The 21,988-nt window shown below is 31.2% G+C and overlaps 3 protein-coding genes across 7 annotated transcripts; all 3 read right to left on the reverse strand.

The window, feature by feature from the left end:
• Nucleotides 1-618: 618 nt before the first annotated feature.
• LOC137816266 (uncharacterized) lies at nucleotides 619-2,017 on the reverse strand. Its single transcript, XM_068619343.2, has 3 exons — nucleotides 1,876-2,017; nucleotides 1,276-1,485; nucleotides 619-901 (listed from the first exon to the last, which is right to left on the reverse strand). Exons 1-3 carry the CDS (start codon nucleotides 2,014-2,016, stop codon nucleotides 875-877), a joined length of 378 nt encoding a protein of 125 aa, XP_068475444.2. The 5' UTR covers nucleotide 2,017; the 3' UTR covers nucleotides 619-874.
• A 2,356-nt stretch (nucleotides 2,018-4,373) lies between these two features.
• On the reverse strand, nucleotides 4,374-12,325 carry TNO1 (TGN-related, localized SYP41 interacting protein). 4 transcript variants are annotated; one of them, XM_068618291.2, is made up of 9 exons: nucleotides 12,126-12,325; nucleotides 11,763-11,932; nucleotides 11,386-11,673; nucleotides 7,814-11,299; nucleotides 6,660-7,482; nucleotides 5,923-6,563; nucleotides 5,314-5,464; nucleotides 5,157-5,238; nucleotides 4,374-4,868 (listed from the first exon to the last, which is right to left on the reverse strand). In XM_068618291.2, exons 2-9 carry the CDS (start codon nucleotides 11,874-11,876, stop codon nucleotides 4,766-4,768), a joined length of 5,688 nt encoding a protein of 1,895 aa, XP_068474392.2. In that variant the 5' UTR covers nucleotides 11,877-11,932; nucleotides 12,126-12,325; the 3' UTR covers nucleotides 4,374-4,765. The 4 variants fall into 4 exon arrangements, with proteins under 4 accessions (XP_068474392.2, XP_068474390.2, XP_068474389.2 ...); XM_068618289.2 differs by having other exon boundaries at nucleotides 11,386-11,670; nucleotides 12,126-12,313; XM_068618288.2 differs by having other exon boundaries at nucleotides 12,083-12,133.
• Nucleotides 12,326-15,007: 2,682 nt separating this feature from the next.
• Nucleotides 15,008-17,122, reverse strand: LOC137815207 (E3 ubiquitin-protein ligase AIRP2). Of its 2 annotated transcripts, XM_068618292.1 has the most exons (5): nucleotides 16,670-17,122; nucleotides 16,198-16,360; nucleotides 16,021-16,087; nucleotides 15,655-15,895; nucleotides 15,008-15,569 (listed from the first exon to the last, which is right to left on the reverse strand). In XM_068618292.1, the coding sequence occupies exons 1-5, from the start codon at nucleotides 16,756-16,758 to the stop codon at nucleotides 15,359-15,361; spliced, it is 771 nt and encodes a 256-aa protein (XP_068474393.1). In that variant the 5' UTR covers nucleotides 16,759-17,122; the 3' UTR covers nucleotides 15,008-15,358. The 2 variants fall into 2 exon arrangements, with proteins under 2 accessions (XP_068474393.1, XP_090151097.1); XM_090294971.1 differs by lacking the exon at nucleotides 16,670-17,122 and having other exon boundaries at nucleotides 16,198-16,657.
• Between the last annotated feature and the right edge of the window lie 4,866 nt (nucleotides 17,123-21,988).

The following is a 21,988-nucleotide window of genomic DNA, read 5'->3' on the forward strand; positions in this document are numbered from 1 at the left end:
TAAGCATGGTCACTCTAGCTAGTTCAAACATTAAGTGATCAATTTATATAATAATGATGGGTTTTGACAAAAATCAAAATCAAATTGCATCATAACTTTCAACTTTTCAACACACCATTCATTTAAATTATTAACAGAAGACATCTCTAAGATATTTTGTAAATTAAAAACTAAAAGTTAAAAAAATTTAAACAGAGATTTCAAGATATTTCATATAATATATAATGAATACCGACTTTAACGATTGAGTTAGATTTAAAATTTATTTTTTAATAATTTAATAAAAATATTATTTAACAAATAAGTTAATTTTATACATTAACTATAAATAGATAAAATTTTAAAAAATAATAAAAAAGGTAGGTCACCTTAATATAAATTTAATATAATTAAATTAGATTTTAACTAATTTTGAAGTTTAGGACAAACTTTAATTTATATCTAATTATACTGAAATTCTTCACAAGATTTTATGTTTAAATACATTAAAATTATACCATTTAACATAACATTTTCACCATAAAATCATGTGACTTACCTACTTTCATCATTAACTTACAAAATAATCTTATTTTTACAAAACAATCGATAAAAACAGCATCATATCATAATAAAATATCATAAAAAATATGCTTTATTGACGTGCAGACTGGGATTGATTCATGTATTTACATTAGTTTTAGTTTTGGTATGTTTTTTTGCATTTCATAAATAGCAGACAATATAATATAATATAATAGAATATAATACATGAAACAATAAAACCAAGATTGAGACAGCTGCACTATTCACTTCATCAGAGTCTCAGAACAAATTCAAATCATAATAAGATTTTCAATCATCTTCCCATCAACCAACATCTCCTTATACTCCTCTAAGGGCCAAAGCAAAACCACTTTTTCTGCACCAAAAAATGCACATAATTCAGCACAGACAGAATGCACACAATTATATCACATAATTGAATAAGCATTCAAAGGAATTCCTTCTTGTTAAATATCAGAATGCATCTTCTAAGATTATCATAATCTTTAAAATTTCAGCACCATAAATTGAATTTATCAGTTTTTCCATGTAAATTAAAATGGGTACATCTCAGATAAAAAAATCTAAGATAGTACATCGACTAAAAGGTGAATATGAATCTTATCTTACAAGTCTGTTTTCTATTTTATGATTAGGTTTAAAATTCACTCTAAATAACCTTTTATAATAGATTAAAACAATGTAATAGGTTAAGAGGATTAGAAGTGAGTTAGGAATGGATGAATGAACCTTTGAATGAGAGGAACTCTTAGACTTCTTCTGATTCTTGCGTTTTCGAGAATCATGTTTTCTCTGAGAAGGGAATCGTCCTGAGACTGAGGCAATTTTCTTTTCATCTCTGGCCTTGTTGAATATAACAGTGAATCCTTCAGCTGAAGCAGGATCATTCACATCCCATTCCCCAAACTTGGGCAAAGGTTTCCCTTGCTGTTCATCATACTGCATCAACAAAAATGTGCTTATCACCCAAACAAATCATTAATTCACCAAAGCTTTTGCCATGGCACATTGCAGATAAATCCATAGGCAACAAAGAGAACAATATACACAAGAGTTTTTCTGCAAAAGAACAGAAAATGGCCATGCACAACATTGATTCTCACTTCTGCATTTCATCAGATAATTTGCACCCAGATAAATTATATCCAAACATTTGCATTTGGGTGTATAAAATTGGAAATTTGTGACAATCCATAAGATTTGGGTGTACAAAAAATTGGAAATTTGTGACAATCTATGATGTTCTTAAGGAAAAGAAAAGACAATGTAGATGTTAGAAAAATGAGAAAAATGCAATGCAATGCAATGATGGGAATTGAAGAGTGATACCGAAGCCATGAAGAGATTGAAGCTGGTGATATTCAACAAGGCCAGAAATGATGAAGAAAATGAATGGACAGAGAAGAAGATGAATGTGAAAGGGAATGAATAGCACTTTATAAAAGCTGTAACGAAAATTAGCTGTCTCATCAGAAACCAAAACACGGTTTATTTAATTCTGCACATTTTTTTTTTGTTAACTATAGCACAGACCAAATGTTGTCGTTTTCCTGTTTAGGTTACAAAATAAATAAATAAATAAATAACAATTAACTTTTTACGGTATATATTTCAACAACAAACACAAACGTACTTTGAGCTGTCTTTATTTTAACATTAAAATATGTTTACAATTTCTGTCATTTTTCTAACGGGAGAAAAGTATGCTTGGGAGGACTAATATTGGACGTTTCTTTCCTTTTTAACTCCTTTCTAACTTCCTATTTTATATATATATATTAATAAGACCCAATAACAAAGCTTCATTATAAGTTATATAAATAAATACAGATTTCAAGAATCAGGTACGTCATCATCTAGTATTAAATATACTGAGTGTCGATTGTCAAAGTCTTACTTAAATGTCAAAGTATCCTTTACACGTATCATCCGAATCCGAAATTCACAAAAACAAGAAGTGTAGGAGTGAGAGTTGCAGGAATTCATTTGAGAGTAATAAAGGAAAAGTAGATCAATCGAAAAAAGTTCAATCGTCTATTGGTTCCAATCCTGTTCGAAAACAAATAATAATAATAAAAAATAAGACTCACATTGATCATTCAAGATTATTTGAAATGAATAAAACTAAAATATAAATATTTATAGTTTTTTTCCTAGTGAAATCTTGATCTTATTTGAGTATATGATTTATATATTCAATATTTATTATTTTCAAAACCCTGTTTCCGTTGCAAAATAACATCTGACTATTTTTACAGTAAATGAAGTCTTAATAGCTTATTTCGTCAAATTATTTTGAGTATTTTAATTTTATAGTATTGATTATATTTTGTTCCAAAAATTATATTTTTAACAATTAAGTATTATTTAACATATTAGACATATAAGCAGGAGTTTAACGTCTTATGTTGAAGAAGAAGGAGAAAATTGATTTTTAGTAACACATAAGAACAAAATCTATAAAGATTTTAGATTGAAGATGATATTATAATTTTTAATATGATTTTTTTCCTAACTCCTTAGTGGTGAAATTTTCTATAGAAAAATTTGAGAGATATTTTTAATAGTAAAATGCAAAGTAATAAGTTGTAAGTGAAGAAAAAAAGGCCATAATTATTATTATTTTTAATTAAAAAATTAGCGTTGTAAGTAATTGCGGGTGTGAATATATGTTCCTCGGTATAACACTGCTAAGTTACCTAGCAGAAGAAGTAATGTGCACTGCTGTGACTCCTTCATCTTTACCTCTAACCTTCACCTCATCATCATAAAAGAGAGGGATTGTTGGATTAATTTGGGGAACAATGATTGGTAATGTGCCATTTTCTTATAATCTTGGTGCACTTGTGCTATTTGTTTCTTATTTTTTTATAATCATAATAAAATTTGATACATAAGTTTAAAAGTTTTTAAAAAATTAAAATTATGTTAGAATTGTCATAAATCTAACAAATAATTTTTGAATTTGACACTTCATTTATATATATCTTACAAGTATGTACAAGTGTTGTGTCCGATATATGTGTTCGACACAAACATCCCATTTAAGAAACGTGTCCGAACCTCGTAGTTACTCATGCTGCATCATTTCCTTATCAGAAACAAGATCCCAGGAGCTTGGTCCCAAACCATAGGTTTTTGAGGAGGGCGATGTCATCCTCGTCGAGGGATCAAGGGTTCTTCTCGTCCATGAGATTATATTTGTGTTACGTTACATCGTCTTTGAAGATTCCTCAGATTGTGATCTTGGTTCAGCCCAAATTTTTTTATGGAGTGAAGGAAAAGAAACCCAACGGAAAGGAATGGTTGGTAATGTACCCTATTCATTCTTTAAATCCAAAAATATTGCAGGTTTTAAAAATGAAGTAACATATCATTCACTCAACATAATATCACAAACAAAGAGAGGACACTAGAAGAGGCAGAGAAAGTCATACGTTTTCACAATTATGCAAAAGAAGCATCCCATGTTTATCCTTATTTTCTTCATTTTCCTGTTTAGTTTGTTCAGCAGAGGAGAAAGGATGTAATAATTTGTGAAGGTTTATTTGTTGGAGAGGTTATGGGGGAAGTGAGAGAAGGGAATGCACCAAAGAAGACAAAGTGAGAATGAGTGTTAGGTTGACTTCATCCATTAAGCAATTCAAAAACATTTGCATAAAGAAATACACTGAATCATTTAAAAAAAATACTAAATTGAAACTAAAAAACTCAAAATAATGAGACAACATAAAGTAAACCATAAACAAATTTGAGCTTTCCTTCATAAAATGAAAACATACAAAATCACATATTTAAGTTTTCCTTCATCAGAGAGAGAAAAGAGATATCCTTCAATTAGTCTCTGTATAAACGAATCACCCTTAAAATATTTCTACATTTTTATTACATTGGCATGCAAAAAAAATCAGCTACCTACTTTCTACCCACCACATACTTTAATATTGAAACTATAGCAGGCCAATACAATGGAGGGGCTTCATTTTTGAAAAAAAAAATGTCAAAAAATGAGCCCAAACATTGAAGACCAGAATCTCTGAATCCCTAAAATGTGATTCCAGAGAACAAATAGTGGATTTGACGAGACATGAGAAAAACAGGTTAGGCTTCATTAAGAAGCAAAAATAAAGACATGAATAAGAAGAGACAATTTTATATCTATAATACAATTTGCAGACACCAATGTTGAGCAGTCCAGGTAGGTTTGATCTCAACTTTTCTACAAGATCGTTCCCAGGAGCCAGATATGCAAGATAAGCAAATAACCAACAATTCCTAATCTTGCTTTAGGACGACTCATGAGAACTCGACCACCAGATACCCTGCATAGGGAAATCAAATTCCTGTTTATGAGTGTTTTTTTAAATTGAAATAAATGGAAATTTGCAACAGTAAAAATAGAGATGTATTCTCAGTTGTAAAACACTTCTGGCCGGTCTTTCTCAACACAGCATGCCGTTTATTGGGATTCTATGATTTAGAATTTTAGGTCTTCTGCTTTCAACACACGGCCATCAATTTTACCATGTAAATTTACGAGCTGACAAGCAATTTCAAACACTCTTCCTTTACCATTGGTTTAAAAAAGTAAAAGAAAATAGCAATCTTACCAGAGTCCATCAATACGATCTGCAATGAGCTTTCCCTGTTTTGGTACAAATCCAGAAGTGTTTAGAGACTTGAATGCATGACCTGCAAAGTAACCCAGAATTAAGTCTTCAAAATTTCAAATCAAGAAATTCACAATAATGAGAAGCTCATAATTACCTTTATCCTCATCCGTATCCACCCTGCTAATCAAATTATCAGACTCCGTACTAATATCAAGTGCAAGATGGTCAGCAGATCCTTTTCGCATATTCCGTGCATGAGCAGCTGATGGGACAGGGGATATTGCTTGCTTGCCACGTGATGAACCCTGTGTAAAGAAGTAAACACTTAACATATGCATTTCCCTCAATCACTTTAACACATAATTCGAGATTGCATCATAATATAAATGAATTGATAAAAGAAAAAGCAAGACATGGTCAGTACGAAATCAAATGAATATCCAATATATGCATGTAAAGGGGGAAATTACCCATCAAAACAAACTTCTAGCTAATCCGCATTTATTTCAAGAAACAAAATACAGCACCGGTAGATAGACATATCTACATGTCATATTTCAGGAGCAATTCATGAAGACAAAGACAGGTGTTAACTAAAGACACATTAAACCATCAATATTATGTCAGGAAAAGAATCACAGGATATGTTTTTAATTAGTCATTGAAACATTAAATTTTGAACTTAAATATCCTTGCAGATATACTTCTAATATCACATTATGTAAGAACTATAAGCTCAGTAAACAAGGTTAAAATTGACCACCTCTTCAACTTCAGTTATCTCAGACCCAGTAGGTAATGAGGATGCTTCATATATGCTCCTGTCCTGGACAATGTCTGGCAGAGAAGTCTTATCTTGAAGTGAATCTTCAAGTAGTTTAACCTTGGTTGTTAATTGATCAATAACCTTCTGACTTCCAACTAACTTAGTATCAAGTTCTTGGGCCTTGGATTTTGAATCATCACATTCTGAAATAATGGCAATAATATGTTTTTCCAATGCTGGTATTAATTCCTTCAAACCTTTAGATTTCCTATTTACAACCCATTCACCGGCTCCCAAAATATCCATAATTTTTTCTAATACAAGGGTGAGCTCAGACATTTCATTCTTGAGTAATTTTGCATCTTCACAGTTTCTACTGAGTTGTTTAACTTCCTCCTTCATATCCTTAATTTCAAGATCCTTCGTTTCAAGGATTGACTGCAGCTTTTCTTTATCATGAGAAAGAGAGTTTAATTGATTATGCAACCTAGTAATACTATCAATAATATAAGAGAGTTTTTTCATGGGAGCTGAAGTAGGTAGTTCCAAGTCATCTTCAGACTCTACAATAGGGATTTTGATCCTATCTATCTTCTCAAAGAGATCTCTCATTTGAGATGATGTAAGGAGGGAGTTTTCTGCCAATGATAAATGAAGATACGAAATTAAATCAACATATGAAATTAAATAAAATCCAATATGGTTAAGTCAAGAAAGGTTTCAAATTTCTTTACCTTCTTTTGCCAACAAAACATTGTGCATAGAAGAAATCTCAGCCTCTTTTTCATTCAATTTTTCTTCTAGGGCATGACAGCTCTGTAACTTATCCTTAAGCTCACTGCAAGCACTTTGCAGTGATTGAATATCGGACTCCAGCTGCGAAACTCTGTTTTTATTTAAGTCTCTATCATCTGTGACTGATTCAAAAGCAACTGTTGCTTCTTTCAATTTATTCTGTAAATCTTCAATTGTTGCATCTAACTGCTCACTTCTACCTTCAAACTGTCTAATCAAAGTTTGAGTTTTTCTAGAAGCGTTAATCAACTTATGTGTGGCCTCCACGTATTTACTGTTCTTAAGATGATCTGCTTGTGCACCTGCTTCAAGGTTTAACTCTTCAACCTCAGAAATGGAGTCTAGCTGCCCGAGATTCTTGTCAACTTCACTCTGAAGTGCAATGGTAGAATCAGTGCACGCAGATAGCAATACACTGATATTGTTTTGTAAACTATCAATAATATTTTTCTGTTCTTCTTTCAACTTTTCCATGGTATTTGCTTCTTCTTTCATACTTTCGATGTTCTGAACAATAGTCTCCGAGATGGTCTCTGTTTCCAATAGTTTTTCATGGAGAGGAGAAATGAACTCATCCATACAATTTGAAAATTCATCAAACCTATCTGCAATGTGTTTGTTGCTCAACTCAAACCCTTTCACAATCTTTCCAAATGACGAGATTATGGTGTCAATATCGGCACCATCAATCTCTGTGTTGTCCAGTTCAACTTCAAAATTGTGAGAACCATCCAAGAATGTTTTTCTCATAAGTGGATTTTCCTGGAACAAACAACACATTAAAAAAAGATAGACAAAACCATATTAACAAAACAAAACAACAATAGACACACACACACACACATGCAGTAAGGATGATTCAACAGAATGAAAAGATTTGAAACAGCACACTTGATATCAAAAGCCCTGTGTAATTTTCTAATCAATACACACATGATGCAATAATCACCATTAACTTTTTCAATTATATGTGGATACATATATGTTATGGGTCAGAAGACTTGGATGGCATATACGCACAGGTTAATTAAGTATTCAGTGTATGGAATAGGAGAAAATAATAACAACCAAAAGTGGGTGGTAACAATACTACCTCCATCACTAGCTGTCCCTTTGAGTCCTTTGCAGTCAAGGCAACATTATCTCTAATTTTGTTGAGAACGAGATTCATATTCTTCAGGGTCTCACATTTCCTCTCAAAGAATTGTTTTATTCTGGGAAATAGAGTAGTGTCTTTCAAGAGCACCTGAAGATCATTAAGGAGTCCAATGAGCTTTAAGGACCTGTTTTCTAAGCTGCCATTCTTTCCAGCTAACTCGTCCATGCAGGAATTTAACTTCAAACCAAGTGAAGATATCTCCTGCTTTGCAATTTTATTTGAATCTTCCAAGGCAGAAACATTATCTTGTGCCTTCGATAATGCATCCTCCAGTGATTTTATAGTTTCAGAGGTACCTACCAAATTGTTGGCATGATTTGCAGCTTCATCTTGCAGCTTCTTCAATTCATTTTCCATCTCAATCTTGACAACTTGATCAGCATTATACTTTTCAGTCAATAAATTGACATTACCCTCAACCTCAGATAGTCTATCTTCTAGATCCTTAATGGTCCTGCTAGCCTGTGCCAGTTTGCTTGTTTGACTGGCTGCTTCATCTTTAAAACTCTCTAACACTTGCTCTGCAGCTACTCTGCTAACTTGAGCCTGCTCTTTCTCTTCGGAAAGAATAGAAATATCTTTTTCTGCTTGTGATAAGGCCTCTTCAAGTGACTGATTAGTACCCTCAACCTGATATAGTTTATCTTCTAGATCCTTTATGGTCCTGCTGGCCTCTGTCAGTTTGCTTGTTTGACTGGCTGCTTCATCTTTAAAACTCTCTAACACTCTCTCTGCAGCTACTCTGCTAACTTGAGTCTGCTCTTTCTCTTCGGAGAGAATAGAAATATCTTTTTCTGCTTGTGATAACGCATCTTCAAGTGACTTCTTATTACCCTCAACCTGATATAGTTTATCTTCTAGATCCTTTATGATCCTGCTGGCCTCTTCCAGTTTGCTTGCTTGACTGGCTGCTTCATCTTTAAAACTCTCTAACTCTCTTTCTGCAGCAACTCTGCTAGCTTGAGCCTCCTCTTTCTCTACAGAAAGAATAGAAATATTTTTTTCTGCTTCTGATAAGGCATCTTCAAGTGACTTATTGGTACTACAAACCTCAGCAAATTTTTCTTTAACTTTCTGTAACTCTTCCTCAATTTTTGCCTTTCGATGTTCTAATTCTGTTTTTTCTTCAGCAAGTTGAGAAACACTGTCATCCGAAGATGATAACTCCCGTTCAAGGGATTTTACAGTGGCTTGGGATTCAGCTACTTTAATTTCAAGTATACTGGTCTTCTCCTTCACTAGCTGCAACTCTTGCTCTATGTGTACCTTAGCATCTTGGCATTCACTGACATAACCAGCAAGCCACTTCACCTTTTCTATTGGTTCATCAAAAACAGGCTCAACGGGAAGAATGATACCATCAATACACTGCATCACTTTCTGTAACATGTTATTGCTCTCCATTAAGAACTGTTCTAACTGAGTCCTCTCCCTTTTCATTTCCAGAAGATCAGCCTCTAGCTTTGGGATGCTTTCCACATCACTGGACAATCTGTTGATCTCATCCCTGTATTCAGAAACAGCAGATTCTTGCTTCTGCAAATCAACCTTCAACTGCTCAATCTCTGAGTTCCTTTCATTTAGAAGACCTTTTAGATTGTCCCTATCTTGAACCAGCCCCTTTCCTTTCTTAACTGCCATGGACAACTTGTCCCTAATCATGGTAGTCTTCTCCTCTGATCGATCAAGATCTTGCAGCAGAGAACTCCTTTCTTCTTTCAGTGTTATAATTTCCTGAGATGCCACTTTCAATTCTTCTGAAAGCTTATTCATACCTGATCTAATTAGCATCTCCTCTTCCAGTATATCTTCGCAGAGTATTAAACCTTGATCTCTAACGTACAAGAGACTTTGAATCTTTTCAAACAACTCAGAATCAATATTAGATGCTCTAGAGAAGGGACCACTTTGACCTTTTATAATTTGAAAGCATATGTCGATGATCACAGAGGTGTTGGAATAGTCAACCCCTTCATCTTCCCTGTTCAGGCCACAAAGATCAACTAACATATTGACTATCTGATCCTTCTCCGAAGAAATCAGACAGTTCTTGCCAATAAGCTCGTCATATTTGAACTTCAAATCAGTTAATTCTGACAGAAGGTAATCTTTTTCCTGCAATTCCAGCAAAAGAAAAACACTCAACTGATCAATATTGTAACGGGATGCTTCCATGATTGTGGAATTTTCTTCCTGTAGAGTGTACACGAAGTCCCGGGCCCTAAGAAAAGAATCCACAAGCCAATTCATTTGTGATTCCAAATCATATGATGAAACAGGCTCTGGTAGGTCCACTAGAGATAGAGCTTCCTTCAATTTGCATAACTCTATGAAGGCTTCCTTCAGTGTATTTCTCTCATCCGCAAGCCATCTGAGTTTCTCTGGCACATCAAACATTCCAGGTTCATCAGGTTTGGCATAACACAAGATTTCTTCCACTTGATCAAAAATTTCATTCTTTTCTAATAATGAGTTCTGTAGGGATGCAACCATATTTTCACTGTGGGACAACTCTTCCTTAGCAAGCTCAGCAGCTTGGAGTGCAACTGACTTCTCTTGCAATTCAATCAAACATTTCTCAAGCTCGCTGGATTTATCAGCCAGAGACTTCTTTAATGAATCTCGCTGCTGTACCAACGCCTTTCCTTTTGTCACAGCCATACTAAGCTTTTCTTTGGTATTAGCACATTTAACCTTTTCCTGCTCAAGTTCTGTTTTCAAATTTCCTAGTTCAGTATTTAATGTCCCTATCATCACCTTTTCCTTATCAAGCTCATCAACCAATTTCCGGTTTTCATCTTCTAACTGAGCCAGTTTTTCAACCACTTCTGTCTCCTTTCTTTTGAGCTCCAGTAACCCATTATGAGCACCAGCAAGTATGTTCCCATATTCCTGCTCTTTAGAATCCAAGCCTACCTCGGAGAAAGATTGCCCAAGTTGATAAATTTCAGAAAGAATCTGATTATACTTTCCAATTAGATGCGTAGTGCCTTCTTCAATATAAACTATTTTTCCACTAATAGAACCATCCAATACTTGTTCTTGAGCGACAACTGTTGCAAGAGAGGATATCATATTATCTATCGAACTCTCAATATTACTATCCTTTTCAAGTTGAGCTTGAGCTGAAACCTGAAAATTGTCGTTAGATACCATCAACTGAGCAAGCTTTGTATTAAGATCCTCTATTTCACGGTCCCTGGTAGACAAATGTTCGCGAAGATTACTTATAGTGGTTTCTTTGTTTGACTGTTCTTCTGAAGCAGTGTTCACAAATTCCAAACATTCTTTTATCATCTCCCTCAACAGAAAATCACTCACTTCCCTATCTCCAACTTCAGTTTCATTCTCTTTGCCAGTGAGAGTCTTGAGCTGACAATGAAGATCAAGCACTCCCTGTGTAACAGTTTGTCTTTCTTCCTGCCAACCCAAAAAAGAATAATGAGTACTTCACATCAAAATTCAATCCGTGCTAGCTAAACCCACTCTCAATACAAACGACAAACCTGGTATTCCTGCAAAATCCGTTCCTTCTCAGCATCAGCTTCCTCCAGCTGGCCTGGGGAGTGACCATCCCCCCCTCCATTGCCCATTTCAACAGAATGCCTCTGCTGTTCATGCATGACTTCATTTTCCTCCGTCGCGTCATCTTCATTTTTCTCAGTTGCAACTTCTTCATCCTTTTGCCCGGTTAACTCATCCGGACAATCAACAAACATGTCATCCCTATCCCTGGGAGTATCCTCTGCAGATTTTTCATCATCAGGATCCCTGAGATCAACACGCTCTCCCTGCTTCACTCACATGAATACCAAAGCATAAGCGTTCGGCATTGCCCAATTTTCGTAGCTCAGGTAATAAACAATTGGTAACCAACAAGTACCTGGTCTTGATTTGTACCAGTGTTCGATTCGGTATCCACATTCGATTGGTCGTTCACCACACCACCACCCGAATCCGAATCCGAAACCAGCTCCTCTACGTGATTCTCAGACATCTCAACATTCAATTTCCTCACTCCAAAACGAGATTCGGATCTGCAATTTCTATTCCCTTCAAAAAAAAAAAATCACAAACGATAACTTAAACAAAAATAAAACCAATTAAAAATGCAAGATCAAATCGATTCAATCCAACAGCAGGAAAACGAGCTTGAACATTTATTTTGATACGAAACCCTAAAATGAAATTGACTTGGAAAACCTGAAATAGCAGAGTGAAAGCCAAACAAACTGTAAATGCATACCTGTTTGTTCAGACGATGAATTTCGGATTGTAAGAAAAATAATAAAATTTTCAGAAGCAGATTTTATTTTATTAATTTTTATTATAGTTTCTGGATTCGTACTACAGATCCTGAAACTGGTATGTGCTAAACGGCACCGTTGCGAGACTCCTCGTTGACCTTTCTCCCTGTTTTTTTCGTACTCATAAACGATATCATTTGGATTCGGAAGAGCTCATACGTCACTTTCTAATTTTTCTATGAATTATAAAAAAATTTCATTACAATTCATTTTTTTTTCAAAATTATAATGTGTTAGCATTATTAGGATTAATTATATTCGAAATATTGTTTATTTTAAAGTTTTTAAATTTTATTTTTAAATATATCTTTATGGATTAAAGAAAAAATGTATACATAATTTTTTATTGATATCTACTCATAAACAAAGTAGGATTATATAGAATATACTGAAATGTGATTTTCAAATATTGGTTTAAGATAAACATTTTTTCATTTTAAAAAATGATGATTTATTACATTATTTTATGAATTACACATTTATAAGTTTTAAAGGAATTTTGTTATCTTTTTTTGGAAAAACTTAAAATTACAAGAATTAACAAAAAAATAAAAATAATAATTATTAAATAGTTAATTAGTTTGAATATTGAGATGAAGATTTGTATATTATTATCTATTAAAAATTCACCTGAACACACTTCTTCAAGAGAAAGTCCTAGATCTTAAGTCTATATCTTTAATAAAAAATACAAGAGATTATAAGAGAAATAAAAAAATTGACTTAATTAGGTTTGAAGTAATCATAAATTTAATTATTTTTAATTGAGATTCTGTTAAAATATTTAAAATTTATTCAATCCAATATTTGAATGAGTCTTCTGTTTGTTCTTTTGTGTTTTTTTTTTGTCAACTTAATGTCTTTATTGTTATTTTACATAGTTGTTCCTTATGTCTGGATGATAAAAAATAAAAAATAAAAATACATTAAATTATTTTAAGTCTGTCATGAATTTGAGTATGATAACTTGATTTTTTTTATAAATTTTCACTAAAATATTTAAAAAAACATAAAAAATTTAAATACTTAAATAATAATCTTTTAATAAGAAAATATTAAAAATATTCAAATTTATAAAGAATTAAAAAAAATTATCTAGAAAAACAACATGCAAGCAATATTATTCCAAAGTAACAATTACAATCAAACAATACTATTACGATTAAAAAATATATAAATTTTTAATTTTCAATAAATATTTAATTAAAGAGATCCAATCTAGTTAAAATTTAATTAGATTTAACAAAACTTAGTAATAAATAGAAAAAAAAAACAAATCTAGAAAAGTTTAAACATTTTCCTTGGTTATTTGATGGTAGTGATAATTATAAATAACAAATTATCTTTTTAAATCCCAATTCAATACATCCCAACTATAATTGTTAATTAATTTTAAATGTGAATTAATTAAAGAAACGTTTCGTTGGCGAAGGCTCTGTTTGTTTCCCTGTCATTTATTGTTAAACACTTTCTTTTGACTTTGCCTCTCTTTCATTTAGATTGACTAGTATGCAATACTTTTTGAAAAATAATTAATATATATTTATGAGATTCGGATACGTCTCTTATATAACGTGTTCGTATTAGACACACGTATCGAATATCGACACTTTTAGTATACGTACTGTAAAATGTTTAATAAAAAAAATATTTGTTAAATTTCTGACAATTCTGACATAGTTTTAATACAATTTCAAAAAAGATAAATATATTAATTTTTATTATCATTATAAAAATAAGGAACAAAATATTTTGAACCAGTTGTGAAAAACATTTTTCTGTTAAAAAAATTAAAACATATTTACACACAAAAATCTTTATTATCAATTTATATAATTTATAATTATATAATATATAAATTTGTGTCCCGTATCTACTTATCTTTATTTTCGTGTATATGTGTATTAATACTAGTTAACACATAATATAATTCAATCCTATAAGATAATAATAAGACATTAAGTCACATTTAATTATAATAATGATAATAATAGGGTTAGGTCCCATGTCAAATATATCAAAATTGATGGCCAATTTTTTTATAATTAAACTCAGTTATGATGTAAGCTTCCCTATCATATTCAAATACATTCTATTACAATCATTTTAAGATATAAATTAAGTTGAAACCTAGAAAAATCAAGAAACTAATTCGCATAAAAAGTGGATATGAAAAGTTATACTTTTCCACCTTCCACCAAGACTAACATTAAATGTGGTAAAATGAAAAAAAAAATAGAAAAAAGTTATGTATTTATTGTACAATTCAAACTTTTGTGCAAAATTTCAAAGACCACACCTCATTATTTCCGCACCTAAATGCTTAAGCTTTTAAAGAAGATTAATTCATGAATCAGACATTGTCTTAATTCTACAACCCAACCTATGCTGGCAGTTTAGGTTCTGTCCTAATAAAACTGGAAAATGTATTTTCCTAATTTTTAATGCATACTTCTAAATTTCAATGCACAAAATAATGAAAATAAATAAATAAATTCATAATTATTTCAATACAATCAATATATAATAATAATAAAATTATAATTATTCTAATTATTCTGCTACAGTCAATATAGTTTAGAATAAGACAATTTAAATACACATTTTTCCTATAGTTTAAAATAAGACAATTCACAAAACCGTAACAGAACATTTACGGTAAAATAAAACCAGAACATTGACGGTAAAATAAAACCGTAATAGAACCCTGACATAAAGTCTGTTCAGACTTGTTATTGTCTGATATTTTTTATGCAATTACAAAAGCAAACGATTTTGAAAGCAGAGAAACTAAAAATATAAATAAATAAATAAACAAACATTACCACAAACTTTGAATTATATTTTCCTCTTGATGATTTTCAAGTGTTCAAATTCCCAACATACATTACAGTCACAGAACAGAATCATTTTCTCAACATACAAGAATATTTAGCTTAATGGATCCTTCATACAAGGGATTCCAGGTTAATTGCAAGAACAATGTCTACAATGGAGACATATATCACAGGGGTAAGAAGAATGGTTTTTCTGGGCCAAAAAACCAGAAACATCTCTTACCAGAACAACTGTGATTACACTACCAGAGTAGTTTCTTTCTGAACCAGACTCTATTCACATTTGTATTCCGGAACTTCCTATCTGTACAATTTTTTTTGTTCTTACTCAATAATTAGATGAGGTATTCATAATACATTAGGAAAAGTGCTTCTGGGTGATCTTTTGGCAGCTTGCTGATATAGAGGTAAAAACGCAACAAGTCCTCTTTAGAAACTGTTTCAGCATCAACAACATCATCATCACAAGTTAGTACCCAAAGATCCTCTGAATTAACTCTCCTCAAGCTCCCACGACAAAAAGGACAAGACTCTGACTTTCTGTTCCTGCAATCAGAAATGATAAACCATTGGAAATGGCATAGAAAATTGAAACTTGATCATATGGGGCATGAACAAATATTTCAATTACCACTTGCGGTAGCATTTGATACACATGGCATGGCAGCAACCAGGTAAAACCATTTTGGTGCAAGGCTCTAAGCAAATTCCACATTCATCTTCTCTTTGCAAATCAATATTGGTGAGTCTCCCACTTGCTTCAATCAACTTGTTGCCATAGCTTGAACCTTCTATGCTTGTTTGTCCTTCTTCAACAGCCTCCAGCTTCTCCAAACTACCATGAAGTCGTTGGAGAGATGGCAATATAACAGCTAAAAGTTCAATTTGTGATAACATAAACAATGTGAGGAATAGCACAGCCACAAACGGATTATACTTTTGACTAAAGAAAAAGTTAAAAAAGGTTTTTCTTTTTCAAAGTCAAACATTCACGCACCATAAAAGTCCCCAATGGTAGCCTTCCTTCCATGTGTAGACATGTTTGATCTACCATCATTGTGTACCTTGTAAATTATGAGAGCAACAACATCAAAAACATGAAACATGGGTATTATAAACCAAAACTGTCGAAAACAGTAAAACATAAAAGGATCACCACAAAAAACATGGGTACCTTGTATATAATCACATGGAAGAGGTTGAGATACTTATGGAGAAAGCCTGCGCAAGAACAATCCATCCATTGTAGAAATAACAGGACGAGAGGAGCCAACTGATTGTAAACCAATTTCATTTGGAGAATAGTCCCACCCTTGGCTCTGGGAATTGCAGCAGCCCTAGAAGAGGGTAGCACAACACAATCCAAATTCAAAACAAATACAAAAACCACAATCAAATTCACCAGCGACAAGCAAATTCCTATCATGAGCAACAAATTCAAATGACCCTTTTGGTATAAGTTGATCGTGTTCCTTTTATTGAAAGTAACCAACTTGAAAACTATTGATAACCCTGTTGATAACCAACAAAAACCAGAAGAACCTCTCCCACCCACTTTTTTCTTAGTACCCAAAACAACATACACAGAAGGAAAGTTCATGAATTGATGAAAAAAACTTAAAGGGGAGGGGAAATATCAGACTCACAAAGCATTGGCGTGCTGTATATCAGCCTCAAGTACTTTGAGGGAATCGTGGTAAGGCAAACGGTAAAGTTGGTACGGAATCATTGCCATCTTTCCCTTTACTTTGTGAAAAGCTGAAGCACGGAAGAAAGAGAAAACTGAACAGGTTACAGAAAGAGAGAGAAGTGATGAAAATTGATGAAGACCCTTATCCTAATCCCCACCTAAAAAAAAGGAAAACCAAGAAAGAGAAGTGAAGAATCGAGAGAAGAAAAAGTAGGGCTAGGTTTTTTGAAGTTTTGTGACCCAAAGTTTGAAGCTTTTTGAGAGGATATATGAGTTGAGGAGAGTGTGGTTGGGTTTCGGTGTTTGGGTGTTGCGGTGGGTGAGGTAAGGAATGCCGTAACACAAACGATGCGTTGCGTTGTGTTGCGTATTGCGTTTTTTCCCATGACGAGATTATCACCATACCCACGATAATCGCTACGAGACAACGAGAATTATACGATATACGACACAAACAACAACACACAAGAAACACAGACAACTTGGGTTTGTATGTAAAAGAATATGGATAAGACATATAATCGATACAAAAATGCAAAAAAGGTTAATCATGGATTATTTTTTAAAAATTAAATAAATTTCTAAATTAGAAATACTAATTGAAAATCTTTCTATAAACTTAAAATTAATTTTCATAGTTTAAAACTGTGAAGATTCGGTCAAAAAATTATATCATAAGATCTAATTAAATGTTGTAATGGAAGATTTAAATAGTTGAACGACCAAGTAACTTAAACGAATACAAAATTATAAATTAATTAATTAATTAAATATTCAATGAAAATATTATTTTATTTCATAACTCTATTGACAACAAAAATTAGGTTAAATTTAAATGTTATCCTCCTCTAATTTTTACCCACAACTTTTATCTTCTACTTTTAATTTTAAAATTTCAGACTTTATATTTAAAAAGTTCTTAACTTTGCGTCAACTCTCAATTCCACCACATTTAAATTAATTAAGTTATTTCTTAATGATACTTTAAATAAATATGTTTGGATCTAACATTTAATTGAATATAAAACAAATTATTTGGAAAATTGAGAATTGAATATAAGTTATAATTTTTCTTAAAACAAATATTGAAATTATACACACAAAAAAACGTGTGAAAATTGAATTGGGTGATATTAGAATTTATCCAAAAAGAAAAATTGTGTGCTATTCGTGGTAGGAATCTTAGCATGACAAAGTATTTATGTTCTTATTCTTTCTCTGTCCTCTTTCTTTCTAGTATGCTCATGGTTAGCTTATCTAGGGTTTATCTTGTCCTATTCTACTGTTTTTCTTGATTTTAATATATATATATATATATATATATATAAAAGGAATATTTCATTTTGATAATGTTTTTTTTATATTAATGTTCCCACATATTTTGTTTTTTTTTTCTTTTTTTTTTCTCTTTGTAATTTATTATTTCTTAACAAAAGTTCAATAGGAAATTATCTAATATGATAAAACATGGATGTAGTGCATGTTTTGCATTAAATAAAAATGAAGAGTTAAATATGTTTTAGGTTTCATTTAAAATAAGTAAATTTTGTGTTAGAAGTTTGTATATTTTTTTATTATATTTATTAAAATATAAATTAATATTTTATTTTTTATTGTCAAATGACATCGATAAACTATTTTATTTTTATTTATGAGAAATTTATCTAGACATCCCACACAACATCGAATAATAGATACATGTATAAAGTATTTTTACATTGATCCATATTAAGAAGTAAACTTTAAGTTTAATTTAATTTTATAAAACCGATATATTAAGAAGTGAACTCCATGTCTAATTTAACTTTATAACATCGATTTTTTTATTTTATTTATTTTATTAAAGTTTTCATGTTAGGTATCACTATGCAACTTGACATTTCAGCTAGGCTGACACCTCAAATATATAACATCGACATTTTAAGAAGTCAACTTTTAAATTTAATTTAACTTTGTAAAACTGGTTTATAAGGTGAGGTTTGTATTACACTTATATTTTATGAAATATCTTAAACACTAGTTGAAGTGTAACAATCCACATATAAAAAAATTATAATGTAAAATAAATATTATTTCAAATTTAAAAAAATGGAAAAGTGAAGATTTCTTTGATAAAATCAACCCAAATTCAAACCTTGATTAAAAAAAAATTCCATTATCCTTTTTTTTGTTATATTTATGCGTCCTATCCTAATCTTGTTGTAACACGCATAATTTGGCTGCTCAATAAATAGAAAACATTACGTTAGCAATTAATATTCTAAGAAGCATTATATTACATTATTATTTTATTTTAGATTCCAGGATTAGGTTTATGTGCTGTATAATCCATCAAAATAAAGTCAAATCCACGCATACTTTATTTTATTATAATAAAGATTACTATAATACGTTACAATATTCAAGCTTCTTAAAATAAACGATATATATAAAACATTTTATTCTAGATATACCTGTGATATATAATACCATCAATTAATTCGACAACGACGAAGTAGAATTATTGGTAATAATTTTAATTTTCAAGTTATTCAAATGATTCAAATAATGTAAAATTTCGGTCCAAAAATGGAGAAAAACATGTTGACTTTTATTGATTTTAACTCAAAAAAACTCCATCAAATATAAATTGTGTTTGCCTTTTTCTAAATTGAGTTTAAACCAAATAAATAAATTTAAAGTCATTTTTTCCTCTTTTTAAATCAAGTTGCGTTTATCTCGTGATTTTTTCAGTAATAAAAAAAAGTTAACCTCTAAAACAGTTATTTAGAAGTTAATTAACCGATTAAGATATTTTAAAAGTCATCCATAAATTTTGAGTTCTTTCTGTCATGTTATAATTTGCTTGATTTAAAATTTTGTGCAGTGCAGAAAATTGCAAGTTAATGGGTAAAAACAAGTTGAGTAATATTTTCAACAACTAAATTATGCATTTCCTCAATCTAGTAAATTTCACTTTCCTTTTCTTCTTTTTCATTTTTTCATTTACTCAATTCTTTTTTTTCCTGGTCAAGTTTCTTACCATTATAAAAAAAAACTTTATAACAAAAAAAATTATTCTTTCTAAAAAAAGATTTTTTTAGAGGATTCACCGAGATATTTAACAATAACTAAATGAGTCAAACTTACGGAATTGACATTATTTTCAACCCAAAATCTTAAGACAATAAGTTCATAGATCTTATTTTTTTACATGGTTTTAAATTTTCTCATCCTTAATTATACTGCTCACATATTTGTCTAAGTTGGTATCACTAATGGGCCTTTCGAAAATGGATTCACAAAGAAGATTCAATAATAATGAGACGTGAGTTAAACTTACATAAGCAATTAACATCACCTTCAACTCAAAACTCAGAAAATAAATTTATGGATATTTTTTTTATATGGTGTTAAACTTTCTATTTTTATTCAATGTAAGACTTAATTCTAATTTGGATTCCTATGACTAGTTACATATAACCAAATGAAATCCAAAAAACTTGATTCCAACTAGTAGTCAAATAGAGAGCAAGAAAGAATAATACATTTTCTTTAGTTGGTTATAAGATTTAAGGTTATATTATCATATAAAAATATATTAAAATAATAATATTGAAAATTGTAAAGTAATTGTATAAAAAATGTGCGTCGTCATGTATCATTACCCTATTAGTATTACGACAATGGAAAAAAACAAAAGAAAACAATGATAAAGAATGCAGAAAACTGACCATGATCTGAAGCAAAAATAGAGAAGTATCTGGTTGAGGGGAGGCAACACTATTTGAGAAGTTAGGGCTCTGAATTTCTAGAAAACTTGTAAGCAAAGTCTTACGTGAAGACTCTGGCTTTGAATATCCTAAAGATGATAACTTCACTTTATTTTCTTTGGCCTGTAGGCACCGTGTTCTTCTACACATTGCATGCCAATTTCAACAACCCTCCAAACTAAGGGAATGTTCCATGATGCTTATCACATCTCCTTTACCAATTAAGGATCTTACATGCAAAACAAGTAAATTTGCATTAAGGCTACAAAGTATTTTCTAACTATATATCAAAAATATGAATAAGAAACACTGATATAGATATTAATACAACACAGAGTTATTATTTTATTTTTACTTTATTTTCTTTTATCTGCTTATTCTTTTACAAATGTCTATTTTGTATTTACACTAAAGAGAGAGAATTAATTCTGATTTTTCCATTACTATCTGCTCAAAGTCAAGTGTATAACAGTATTTTCTGCTGTCTATTGGAAAGTATCAGGGTCTTCAGTGTTCCTCAGCAACAAAGCCTCCACTCAACGAAAATCAAAAGTCTGAATAGCCAGTTACTTAGACGGCCTACATGTCTCAATAAAAAAGGAATGTCAACGTCACCTCACGAGTTAAGAGCATTAATCTCGATTAAGAGCTATAAAGTGTGAGTAAACGCTCATTGGGTCTGTCTTAATTATTCTAACAAGATAAGATCCACTAGAACCTAGAACAGTATAACTAAGATGAGACCCTCATGATAAAATGTAATGTTACTCTGAATCCTAAACTAGATTTCATACACGAACCTCATCTAACTTGAGCGTCGGAATATCTTTGCAGGTACCTAACCCTCTCGGACATAAAAAAAAGAGTAATCGGGTTGAAGAGAAGACGAAAGAAATTCGATAGAGGATATTCGGTCTCGGATAAATTGTAACAACAATTAGAATGAATGAAGGGTAATTAATTTATTAATTCATGTTCCTTAATTTGTGGTTTGGCAGACTGCATAACATGATCTTATGAATGTTGCAACTTTAGGCCATGTTGTTCTTGTCTTCCTGCTTTTTGAGGCTTAAAAAATTACACAGACATTTGGAAAAAGATTCCTTTGATTTTTTTCATTTTTACTGAAACTCTCCCTGCTAACAAGACACAAGTACAAAACACTGTTGTATTCATGTACTCTTTCTACATAGACTTTCTAAAACAGAAAGAGAAAATGGAAAAAAGAGAAAGAAACTTCTTCATATATTAAATAATGAGATGATGTGTATAAGTAAACTTCTTCATAAGGGAAGAGCGAAATAAGAAAAATAAAATAAAACGAATTTCTCAAAAAGTTATTAGTTTTTATATTAATCAATTTGTAGAGGCTCGTGTGATTTCTCAAATTTTTTCCTTAATTTTTGTAAGCTAATTTTAAAATATGAATTTAGTTTAATTTAATTTTTATTTATTAGAAAAATGTATGAGAAAGTTTATCCAAGCATAGAAAACGACAGTGAACTATGAAACGACAATTTTTT

This window comes from Phaseolus vulgaris, chromosome 1 (genome assembly GCF_051622355.1).
Source record: "Phaseolus vulgaris cultivar YP4 chromosome 1, ASM5162235v1, whole genome shotgun sequence".
NCBI lineage: Eukaryota > Viridiplantae > Streptophyta > Magnoliopsida > Fabales > Fabaceae > Phaseolus > Phaseolus vulgaris.

Bases quoted from the DNA above. Each gene is read 5' to 3' on its own strand.
- TNO1 (XM_068618291.2), bottom strand. From the start codon at position 11,876: ATGTCTGAGAATCACGTAGAGGAGCTGGTTTCGGATTCGGATTCGGGT. The intron at 7,483-7,813 runs GTAGTATTGTTA...TGTTTGTTCCAG, and splicing joins AGGGACAGCTAGTGATGGAG to GAAAATCCACTTATGAGAAA. The intron at 5,465-5,922 runs GTGGTCAATTTT...TTCTTTACACAG, and splicing joins AGATAACTGAAGTTGAAGAG to GGTTCATCACGTGGCAAGCA.
- LOC137815207 (XM_090294971.1), bottom strand. From the start codon at position 16,623: ATGAACTTTCCTTCTGTGTATGTTGTTTTGGGTACTAAGAAAAAAGTG. The intron at 16,088-16,197 runs GTACCCATGTTT...ATAATTTACAAG, and splicing joins TCCATGTGATTATATACAAG to GTACACAATGATGGTAGATC. The intron at 15,570-15,654 runs GTAATTGAAATA...TTCTGATTGCAG, and splicing joins ATCAAATGCTACCGCAAGTG to GAACAGAAAGTCAGAGTCTT.
- LOC137816266 (XM_068619343.2), bottom strand. From the start codon at position 2,016: ATGAGACAGCTAATTTTCGTTACAGCTTTTATAAAGTGCTATTCATTC. The intron at 1,486-1,875 runs GTATCACTCTTC...TTGTTGATGCAG, and splicing joins TCAATCTCTTCATGGCTTCG to TATGATGAACAGCAAGGGAA. The intron at 902-1,275 runs GTTCATTCATCC...TTTTTGGTGCAG, and splicing joins AGAGTTCCTCTCATTCAAAG to AAAAAGTGGTTTTGCTTTGG.